This window comes from Stegastes partitus, unplaced genomic scaffold (genome assembly GCF_000690725.1).
Source record: "Stegastes partitus isolate 25-593 unplaced genomic scaffold, Stegastes_partitus-1.0.2 Scaffold39, whole genome shotgun sequence".
Taxonomy (NCBI): domain Eukaryota; kingdom Metazoa; phylum Chordata; class Actinopteri; family Pomacentridae; genus Stegastes; species Stegastes partitus.
The window spans coordinates 1,192,031-1,204,340 of NW_007577770.1; the positions used below are offsets into that span (position 1 = coordinate 1,192,031).

The 12,310-nt window shown below is 40.8% G+C and overlaps 1 protein-coding gene across 1 annotated transcript in view; it reads left to right on the top strand.

Moving 5' to 3' along the window:
* Positions 1 to 12,310, top strand: part of LOC103374315 (mono-ADP ribosylhydrolase 1) — a 124,396-nt gene that overhangs the window by 84,474 nt on the left and 27,612 nt on the right. The window contains exon 5 of the mRNA XM_008304391.1: positions 7,027 to 7,143. Coding sequence (XP_008302613.1) covers positions 7,027 to 7,143 — 117 coding nt within the window. The remainder of the gene's footprint in view (positions 1 to 7,026; positions 7,144 to 12,310) is intronic.

A 12,310-nucleotide genomic window follows, 5' to 3' on the forward strand; every position in this document is an offset into this window, starting at 1 on the left:
GATGCCCATACTTAAATGTAAAAATGTAAAAGGTCCACTCTATAGCCAATGTTTGGTTTGTGTCCTCTGGACTACTGTAAAGACATGGTGGCACAACCTAATGGACTCCATGGAAGAGGACCCTCTCCCTGTGTAGATAAGGAGTCACTCTAAACTAACAACTAACTAACACCACAATTCAGAGTTACAGGTGAAAAGGCACTATTGAAAACACAATTCGTATACTTCACTTCTACTGACTGCTCCACCTAAATCCTGCACACTCGACCTTTAAATACAAGAAAATCCCTGGCTTCTTCAGCTAAATGCACAATTCATGTAAAATCAAATATGGCAAGTGTGTGACCTCATGTGCAGCTGAATGGACAGGAAGTGTTATTGAAGTTTGCACTTGTTCACCACCTCAAAGAATCAAGGATACTGTGCTAATGTACCTGCACTAGAGATTGACATGATGATCCTTAATACAAAATGACTTTAAGTTATTTAAATAACTCCAAAATACTCACTCAAAGATTTTTAGTTTCTCAATAGTAATAAAGTTAACATAAGACCGCATCTCTGTGTGATCCTTAAGTGTCTTTCGATGGTCATTTTGCATCTCTCTCTGGTTGTTTTGTGCCCTTGTGCTGTCATTTGATTGACTGTGCAACAAGAAATGTTAATAGTCACTTCATACAGAGGATCCAGATCTGGAGCTTACACTCAGTCGGCTTGTTCAGTAATCCATCCATGACAGTCATAAGCCCGCCACCTTAGCACCGAGGGTGTCAAATCAGAATCTAGACTGCCCCTCTGGCCCTGCTCCTGATATAATGGAACAAATGCATTAAGCTGCAGAAACAACGCATTAATCAGTTTTCTGTTGGTTATGGTAACATGCAAGGCTCCCCTTATGGTCACATGGCCTTACAGATGTCATTAAATTCCAAAACTAACTGCCTTCCAAACAGTTTTTCTGTGCAAGTACACATGCTTCTTAATCTTGGCTGTATTTAAATCTGTATGTGCACCCATGCATTTGGACTCGTGTGTGTTGTTGTGCATGCAAGTTAGGTTGTGTAGGTTTTCCAGCTGCATTCGCAACCACGCACCACAGTACAGCTGCGTACGTGTGAGACGGAGAGCACTGAGTGGTAGTCAGGTCAAAAAGCATTGCTGTAGCTTAAGGCAATGCAGTCCACTCATACAGGCTGGGGGAAAAGGCCAGTTTGCACAAATGCGCGCCCAAACACATTCATGCATCCGTCAAACACAAAGCATGAAAGAAAACAAAAGATATTGTTGGTTTACGTTTCAGTTCAATTTCCATTCCTTTTTCTTTTGATTCTGTTTTTCTTGCCTGTTTTCTTATCTCCCTCAAGACTATTTTTACATCTGCTGCTCTCCCTTATTCCCCTCCCTTCCTCCCTCCTTCTCCTTTCCATCTCTCCGTCTTATCACACTTGTTCTCTATTTCAGAGCTGGGCTGCTTCAAAGTTAGTGTGTGCAGCGCGAGTGTGTGTGTCACCTCAAGGACTTGTCACACACACCGCACGTACACATAAAAACACACACATAAATACTGCGTGCACAGTAACACATTTGCTTTGACAAGGATCTACACACGCAATATTTCATTTGCGCGCACACACACACACACACACACACACACACAGATCTGAGGTTGTTTCTGTGCAGCCTGAGGAGGTAGCCAGTGTTCAGAGCTCGCCTGTCACACCCTCGCACTTGTGCTTTGCTCACAGTGCAGCCCAGTTCAACATGGCACAGCATGACATGGCACACTACAGCTCAGCACCGCATGCGATATGCCAACTTAACACAATAACGTTCAGATAACACCAGGCCCCCCGCCTGGAGCTACTCAGTTTGGCGAAACACACCGCAGTAACAGCTGGTCTGTATACAGTCAGACAGAGAGACGAACCACAGGCCAACTTGCTGAGCTGTGACATATGGATGGGTGTTACTGTACTATTTTCACCAAGTGCTGACAAAGCCTCGTAGTGCCGTGACAAACCTACTCCTGACAGATGTGCTTTATTCTGGGTTAATTATGAATGACTCCAAAATTAGACCTCAATTTTCTTTCAACACAAAAGCAGAGTCTTGATCTCACCAGACAACAGATGCTGCCGAAGGTTAAATTACTGGGATGCTGGTTGTTAACATTCCAACACAATAACATTTAAATGTGGACAGTCTTTCAGTCCTCTCCTCTGGAAAGTATTTACACTGTATTTTCCTCATTTGTTTTTGTTTACATTTAGAAGGAGACATAATTGCTAGCAGGATTGTGTTGAGTGCAAGTGTTTTGTTTTGTTTAGGTCCCCCCCCCCCAAACCCCAAGTGTAGGGAGTGTAATGAGTATGTACTGCATGTAAATCACAGGGAGGAGGACAGGGTCAATGGTGAGTGTACAAAGCCCAGGACTTTGCCACTAGAGCACGGTGTTTAGGTTTATGCCAGTGGTTCTCAAACAGATTGCTCAAAAGTGTGCATGTGATTTGCATTTATGGTCAGAGATCCATAGCGATTGGTCATAACATTGACATTTAATATACTGTTTAAACAACATACATTCAAGATCAGGACAGTTGAGATATTTAAAACACATTCTGGCCTAGTTGGGAAACGGCAGTGTTTGCCTGTAGTCATTTGCATCCGTGTACAATATACAACAGAAGTACAGAGACACCCCTGTGCAATATCACGTAAATGTAAAATCATTCAAAATTGTGTTGCCCCTTAATTATTGCATTATCTCTAAGTTGACAATAGACTGTTTCTTTTTGTAAACACTCAAAAACAAATACTTTATAAAGACTTAATTAAAAATACAGGCCCCAAAGTAGAAAAGTAAACACATGTGTTAATCACTGACAAGTTAGAAACCTTGTGATCTTTGAAGCAAAATTAAGTACACCTGTTATTTCAAATCAGCCTAATTGCTTTAATATGGTTGCAAAATGAGTGCCAGAGCTTTTAGAAATTTTGGATCTATGGACTGCTTGTCTGTGTCATGGATCATTGGGAAAAGAAAATCTCATTGTGTTACTTCACAAAGATGGAAAATGATACAGGAAAATCAGTGGCCAACTAAAAATCAGTCCAAACACAGTAGCAGCAGTAATCAAGAGCCATTGAATGAGTACCACTAGCTGTGGGGACTGTCATCTTAAAATGACGACAACTACCATAATATACCTTTGAAACAAACAGGCAAGTGCCACAGTGGTTATCAGTGGTTATCAGTGTTTCTGACAGTTCAGACAGTGTGACGGACATTGCATAACATCAGCTTTTAAGAGCAGAAGTCTTGCCAGCACTTTGGCACGAAATTGTCAGATGAAACTTAACACGAGAAGAAGCTTGATGAAAACTGGGTGCACATATTTGATGGTGAAGATAAATTTGTTCAGCTCCAATAGAATCCAGATATGAACCTGGCCAGAAGGACCACACTGAATGTGTAGTCCTAGCAGTGAATTCTGGTAGATTAATCGTAGCAACTGGACTCGCTTGAGTTCCTTGAAGACGTTTCACGTCTCATCCAAGAGGCTTCATCAGTTCTGACTGACAAGTTGGGAGTTCCAGATACTTATATCCTTAAGGAGCCATTAACACCTGAGTTTCAGTTTCAGTTTGGGGTTGTTGCTCCTCCCCCTCGTTATGTGAGGGGGAGGAGTAACAACGAGGGGGAGGAGCACTGTTTACCTTATAAGTGTTACAATTACTGTAAGGTGATAAACTTTTGAATCATCTGACATTCAAGTCATTGCACAGGGGTGTACACAGGTCTGTTGTACACTGAAATGAGTTAAATTTTATTTATATAGTCCCATTTTGAACCAGGTGCTGTACTTGATATACAGATACAGGAAAGTAAACAACATACAAAGAAGCAATAAATATGAAGATAGCAGTAATAGTGAAACAACAGTAAAAACAATAGACTAACATGTGACCTCTGAACCCTCATACGTGATTACACAGCAAGCATCACAACACTTGTGCCTGGGCAAACATGAACACAGTCTGCCACTGAGTCCATCTTTATTTCTGACTGAGACAAATTCTACTACAACTGCTTCCCTTAGTTATTTAAATTGTACGCTGGAGAAAATGAGACACATTTTGTATCTGTAATCTTGCAGCTGATATCAATTTCTGTGGTGTAACTTTAACGCATTAACTTGGCAGCAACAACAACACACAACACTTTCCAGACAGTAATTTCAAGATGGGGGAAATAGGCTACATTTAAAACCACATTTATCTGAAAACAGGATCTCTGTGAATAATCTCCAGCTACACAGTATTTTCAACAGTGGCGGCTGGTGAAAATTTTTGGTGGGGGGGCGCAGTGTGCAAATGACCTTTTATTTAAAATCAGAAATTAGAATATGAGTAACATCAGGCACAACCATTTACAGGAATGCAAATTGTGTACTTTTGGAGGATATTCTAATCATAATATAATGTAACGTTATCAAGAATTACCAGAACTAAATTTCAAAACCATTCATCAAACTTAAAGCAATATTTACAGAATCTGTACAAACTCAAAACACACAACATAAATAATGGGGGGAAAAAAACACTATTCAGGGCTCCAGACTGACTTTTTCACTGGCAGTACCAGTACGACCCACTTTCTCATTTTGTTGCACCTCCCACCTGGTCAAAGGCAAAACATATGAGTTGCTGAACATTTTCTTATCGATAGACGCTACGATTTACTGATGCTCCCTAAACGCCCCACATAGCAGGCTATGGTAGATGCTGTTTGGTGGCTGTGGTGTGCCCTGACCGGTGTGCGACCAAAAATGACTTTAAAAATAATAAACTAGGGCATGCTCACGTCAGATTTGTCCGAGGTTAAACCCAGTTACATGAACACTACACACGCTCTTTTCTACGAGCCGTCTTTTCTCCACTGACAGCAGGCCAATGCATTAGTCACAACAGTAGCTGCCATTTAGTAGAAGAGGGGAAAGGCCGTGTCAGAAAGCGCAGTCGTAAGAATGTCGAAGGACAGTTTTGATATCCAACCACAGAAGACAAAAGCAAATAAAGACAAAATTAATTGGCTTACAGCAAAAGTGGGAGGGTCCGGGACGCACCGAGCTGCGTCCCGTGTGAGAGTCTGCAGCTGCCAATCAGAGCCCGGGCCGAGGTCACATGATCACGACAAGTTTTTCGAGCTACATACACACTCATGTGGCCGGCGACCCGCACCCTGGAAGTGTAAAATTAGTAAACACACAGTAAAGACTTATATTAAATATGTCAATAATACCAATATTGTTAATATATCAAAAGAATATGACCGTCATTGTTAATTTTATTATTATTTTGTTATAATTAATTACAATTTAATTTGACATTTGAGAACTACTTTTTATGGCGCCCCTGAACCCTGTATTAACCAGTCGCCACTGATTTTCAATGTCAGTAACAGTTTATAGATTATTGTGTGTCTTTCAAAGTATAAAACACTACATCTCATGATTTATGCTTGTAAGGGTGGGTTGGGTCCGAAATGACCTGCCATTTGGTCTGAAAATGAACCTAAGTCCAGACTTTGAGCAACCTTGGTTTAGGTAGACAAAAGTTGTCTGCTTGAGGTTGAAGGAATAATTGTGATGTTGGGTTTATATTAATAAAGTAGTCATTTCTTGTCTTGGTCAGTTCACTTTTCCATTATCTAATCAGAATAGTTCCTTCTGCTTAATCAAGCGCTTTGACATTAGCCATTCTTTCGCTGATAGTTCTTGACGTTGTATTGCGAAGGCAGATGATATATACAAATGAAATGAAATATATGCAGTTAGTGGACATTTTGCAGACGCTGCCATTGGAAATATGTCCTGTGGGTGCTCTGGTGGCCAAGTTTGTAATGACGAAGCATGTCCCTCATTCAAGTACGTCATTTCCAATCTCTTTTGTTTCCTAATTTCCTTTCATTTCTCCTTTGCCAACCTTCAACTGAGAACATAAACCACTTTGAAATACTCAAAAAGGTTCCTCATTATGTTAAAAAACCTCCAAAAACATTACAAAACAAATTGGCTGTTGCAAATTATCATTAAGTAAACGTAATATCCAGAAGACAGGGTTGGGTCTTGGATCTGTAAATCTTTAACTACCTCCACTGTCCCCAGCTGACCATGGCATACCCTCTCTGATCATGAGCCAATTGAATCACAAAAAATCTATTTCATCATAATTCCTGTTATACTCCTGTACTATAAAATTTAGAACTACATTGGCTTTAAAAAGAATTGCTCAGGGTAGGAACATTCTTGTTGGAGCTTGTTTTAGTAAAATTTCTTCTTTCTACATTGTCTTTTTCTTTCAAATATGATTTAGATAAAGTTAAATGCTGCTTTCTTGAGTCCATAATGCCCAGAATATTAATAATAAAGCTGTTCAGATCAAGACTGTATAAATATTAACTTTACGGAAATGTGTCTGACTGCAAGGGGTGCAAAGATTCTGACTGAAACTGTAATTGGCACAGCTGTAAAATTGCTTTTGCTGCATCATTGCCCTCCTGGAAATGAACACAGTCACGGTCTTTAGATGTGGTGGGGATCAAAGATAGATACACATTTCTGAATATTATGTAGATTTATGAAAATTTAATTAATAAAGACTAATTGACCAAAAAGTCAAAGTCAGCTGAGTCCTTAATAACACATTAAATCAAGTAATTAACTAAGGCAGTAGCCCTAAAATCCATTAAATAGACTGACATACAGAGAGACAGATGCTTTGACTTATTACAAGGGGAAAAAAAGCTGGATTTGGAGCAAAAAGTGAGCAACCAGCAGAAGACAGGAAATTCAGCCGTTCACCACTAATGCTGACGTTATCCAGGTCCTTTTAACACTAAGCTTTGACTCCAGTAAATGTGTCTGCTGGACTTCAAACAACATTTCGACTCCTGTAAGTAGTCAGATTGCAGGGGATTCACATAAGTAGGCCAACTCTCTAAATCTCCTGTCGTCTCTTTTCCAGTGGACGGAGCGATCCACCGCGCTGCAGGTCCTTTGCTGAAAAAGGAGTGTGCTTCCCTCCACGGCTGCGAGACGGGAGAAGCCAAGATCACCTGCGGCTACGGCCTCCCAGCAAAGTGTGAGTACAAAGAGCGTTTGTGTAACTTCCAGCAACTCCAGCGAGGCTGCTCAGTGTGGTTCCACTGGACTGCTTCCATGTGTGAGTCAGTGTTACAGTGACATCGGATGTTGCTGAGAAAGAGCAATCTGCACAGTTGGGTTCCAAAGCAACATAAAGGTTAAACAACTTTATAAATAGAAAATAATAATAAATAAAACATAAATAATAGAGTTGTGCTGCTCAAAAACAATGGAGGACTGTTATATTCTTCACATTCTCCCTTGCAGAGGACTTACGGTACATCAGTTTTCCTTTTCAGCGCAAAATCGAACACCAGCAAAAACTCATATGTATGTATAATGTCACTCACTGCGTTCCATTTATAGCAAAGTAAATGGCACTCAATTAATAAGTGGCTCTCCACAGGAGCGTGTAAAATGTGATGGAACTCAAGTTTCAACATGACAAGAAACACTTTTCGAAGTATTCTAGTTGAAAAATCCTTCTACTTCCTTTTGTCTAAAACACAGCATGTGACTGTAGGTAGCATCAGTATGCGGCGTTGATAAGAACAACAGAGCACCACTTACTTCATTTTTATTAAATAACTCAGACAACTCCAACATTATGTGTACAGTCTCTTTGTTTAGCTAGTTTGATGATCTTAAATCTGATTAAAAAAAATATCACCCTGGTGTTTTGACTCAATAAAATTTACAGAAATTATTATAGTCATTGTTTTTTTTCTGTTAATTGATGAGTTGTTTATTCAACAGTACAAAAGCAAAATGTGATTATTACAAGAGCCTAAAGTAACATCTTCAGATTGTTTGTTTTGTCCGCCCAGCAGCTCAAAACTTAAAGATATTAAGTTTTTAGTATATTAAACACAGAAAAGCAGCATATTATTGAATTTTAGAGACTCAAAAATGACCCAAAAAAGGGTAGTTTTTGCAATTAATTTTCTTTGATTAAGCAACTCAAGTAACTGAGTGACTTCCAACCTGGAAGTTTTGTTTACTTCTAGCAGCTTTTTACTGATTGTATACTGTATTACTTTGGATATGTCAACAACTCAAACAGTTTTATTTGAATATTTTAGGGACTTTAAGGTATAAAATTAACCAACAATACAAAAGAAAAAAAAAGAAAATTGGGAAAATGTGAATCTGAAAAACAAACACAATCTGACCAGCAGAAATGTAAAGTCCAAAATGAAATTGTTAAGCAAAAAGATTTAATTAATTTTGAAAGTAGAAGTCACGCATTTATTGCACCATAGAAACCCACAGTGCTGTCCAGTATCACTTACCTGGACAACTCTTGCTGGGATTAAATTGTGTTGTCTCACTTTAAATAAAGTCAAATGCTGTTAACTGTGCAAAAAGACCCCACTGCCCATGTAGTCTAGTGGAAGTTTTGGCTGAACAAGATAGAAAAATAGGCCAATACAAATAGATAAAAAGGCAGAATATTTTACCTTGACCAAGTCCTTCCTCTGCAAGTATAAGTCCTGTCAAAATGTAAAGACCTGCTTCTAGGAAAATATAGTTTTTTACCTTGCTGGCACGTGCATATCATGTATTGTAAATGCTGGAAAACATATTATAAGCAAAATAAGCGCCTGCAACATGGGAGTGGAAGGTGCAGGAGGGTGTGCAGAGAATGATGAAAAAAAGATTGACAACATGAGATCAGAACCATTATCGCTTTCACATCCAGTAACAGCACCACTCTGCTTTAGTGATTCACCTTGTTAACATGTCCATATGGTGCTTTTTTTATAGGCTAGAAGACATATCAGGAGCAAAATAAGCTGCCAACTCTATGGCTGAGCATTTCTGCCTTGAAACTCCAGAGTATCAGTGACTGTCCCAAAAATGCCAACTTGCTTTTCTTGGGTTTCGTATTTAATAAACTAAACTTGTGTGGTGGGGCTTTCGATGATATTCTTCTTCTTCAGAATCGTTTTCCAGCTTCAGAACATACGTGGCTGAATTGCTCTGATATTACAACTTGCCATTGGGTAGCAAAGAGCAGTTTTAGCAGAATCGGAGGTGAGCTGATGATCAGAGTTTTAGGGGCTTAATCAATGCTCAGAGACAAACTTTAACTATTCATCTGTCGGTTTAGTAAGTTTAGAGGACCTTAATAATCCTTTTTTTTTCACGGAGAAGGCAAACATACTTTTTAAAAACTTTTTTCTGGCTTCAGATTGAAGTGTTGTTGGGTGTCTGTGTTCCCTACTGTGCTGAATATTCGTTAAGCTGTTGCACTCAAAGTACAGAGGGATTTTTGGGGCACGATGGCCAGTATAGCAGTTGATGTGTTTTCAGAAAAAGCTTCATCCAAATTTTTCTCTCCTCTGTATCAGATACATTTTCCTGTCCTGTATCGCCACCAGCGCTCGCTTCTTTCTCAGCTTGGCTGCCTGCTTGGTCTGTCAGTTGCACCATGTCTGAAGTGAGAGTGGGAGCTACTGGTTTAATTGACTAATTTATATCAGCTCTGCTTGGAAGTGCAGCGCTACCCCAGCACGGAATGCTTAATACAAAATTTGACAAAATAATGATGAGGTTATCATTCAGTGTATTATAGATAACAAGACTGTCAGTACCAGAGTTATTCTTCTAAATTGGATTTTTTTAAAGGGGAACTCCACTGATTTTCATCGCAGACATCAAAGTGTATTCACAGCTCTGGGGGAATACTACTAAATTTGTGAAGAAAGTTGAAGCCCATGTGGGGCTCCAGAGGGAGCTGCATAAAATCTGATAAATTGCCTCAAGTGATGACATCACTTGAGTCAGCTTTGGATGGGGGCTGATAAAAATGAAAAAGAAATCTGGAGGTGTGGAGTTAGACAGAAGCATGGCCCTAACAGGCATGGCAGTAATGCAGTAGCCGAGCTTTGTACATAATAATGGCCACCCAGGTGTGTGTGCGTGTCTGACAGTGCGTTTGTGCGAGCGAGAGATTAAAGCAACACTGCGACTGTGTGATATCAGCTTCTGGTTCCACAGAGAGTTTAAGTTCACAGTGGCAGAAAAGAGAAAAAAGAGAGAGAAAAAAGGAGAGAGAAGCGCTGATAAAGGCGAGCTCAAGGCAGAATGGAGAGCAGGAGGAAAAGAGATAGATAAGGAGAGAGTAGGAGAGTGGTAAAAAAAAAAATCAACGAAGCAACGTGGGGGAGAGGAGAGATGTGAGGGAGCTGAAGACAGCAGGGAATTAGCAGGAGATGAGTTCTTACATTGTCTGTTCTTCTTTGTGGTTTACTTGTTTAACTTTGAGGATGTTAGATGTAATTTTTTTGTGTGTGAGTGGATGCTGCTGCTCGTCACTGTGTGCATTCTTTCATCATGTAGTCGATCGTGCAGCCTGGTGCTATGCATATGCAGACTGTTTACTCTGTATCAGTGTACACAGTGTGCAGTGCACTATATCAGTGTATACACTACAGTGAGAGCTGTCTGTCAGGTCCTATCGCTCTGTTACCTGTAACTCTGTCAGCATGAGATCGACGTGACTGACATCTTTCTGACTCACCGGCTGACAAACTGTGTGTGGGTGTGTGTGTGTGTGTGTGTGTGTGCGAGCCGCTTTGTGTTGCATTCATGTGAGCGTGGCCATTACGCAGCATGTGGTACAGAGACTGGCTCTCTCCTCCTAGACAAAGTATTAAGTCCCAAGAATAATTCAACGTGCGTCTGCTCCAATGCTTAAACACTCACAACAGGGCTTGATTACCTCGCCGCAGGAGGGAGAGAGAAGCAAGACAGCAACAACAGAGAGAAAGCAAAGGAGGGAAAACAATGCAGGCAGAGGACGATGTGGAAGCAGAGCGATGCCGTGGAAAAGGGCGAGAAATGAAAATGGAACTCGACAGGAGAGAGCCAGGGAGGTTGACAGACAGGGCCAATCTCAAAGCCAACACTTTGATCTTGATTTGTATGGGCTTGCCACCAGATGTGGGATTTCAAGAGCATCTGACACGCGAGTTGCCAAATGGTCCAGAGGACCTGCTGTCAGCCCTCCATGCAGAGAGTCCGTCGATGATCCCGCAGCCACTTAGCCAGCAGCATCCCAGTATTGTAACCTAGCAACAACCGGAGCGCATGGCACACTACTGCTGCTGTTTAGAAAGAGTCTCATGCAATTTGGGGATGCTGACAAATGACAGCTGGAAAATTTCAAGCAGGCCCTGCCTAAAATCACATTAACCAAAACTTAAAAGCAGTTAAATCAGCAACTGTCAAGTTTGGGGCATTTAAGCCCCTCTAATTAGGGGGACTTGATTAGTAGTGGAACGGTTTGGGAGCGGTATGTTTGTGTATATGTAAAATGAGCATATTGCTCACTTGTGAGCCCGGTGGATGCTGTAATATGCTTTTACACATGTGTAGGTGAGTGCTATTATGTGTTTTGCAGTTGCCAGACAAGGGAGTGTTGGCCAATGTGTTGTCCAGACGACCCAGAGCCCCAGGGCTCACCCGTGTACTGATAAACACAGATGTAACCCTGCTAACCTATTCCCCAGCCAGCCCTGCTCCCCTGCTAAACACGTCGAGATGCGACACTGGGGACGCAAGGTGCAGGAGGGCGGGTCTGAAGAGAATAACAGAGAGAGAGAGGGATTGGCAACATGAGATCAGTACCATAAGCGCTATTCACCTCCAGCCACAGCAGCACTCTGCTTTAGTGATGTCAAAGCAGAGACTTGCAGACATAATCCTCACGAGACTGCAAATACAGAGCAAAAGGTAAAGAGTAAGACAACAGGCAGCAAGCTCTAAGACACAATAATCTCCCGTGAATGTAATTCAGATAATCTGGCAAAACAATAACTAAAAATCGAGGTCCAAGGTCAGTCAAATCCATTCTGTAGTCAAAAAGCAAGTGAAGAGTAAAATCAGTACCCTTCACTGAACTAAACGTCCACCACAGCAGACCACAATAGTTTGATTTTAGAATCTTACATTTTTCAGTTGTGCTCATTTTCTGTTTTACTTTTAAATAAATTAGCAGGTGATTTGGCAAAACTGTTGACTTGTTTGTAACCTGTAGTTTGTCGGGCAGCTTGTGTTTGTTTCTCACTTGTACCCACTTTCTGCAGGGTTCTGTGTTTCCAGATCTCAGCAATTACAGTGTTGAGTAAGCGCTGATTGGTGCTTGCATTTTCCTGTAA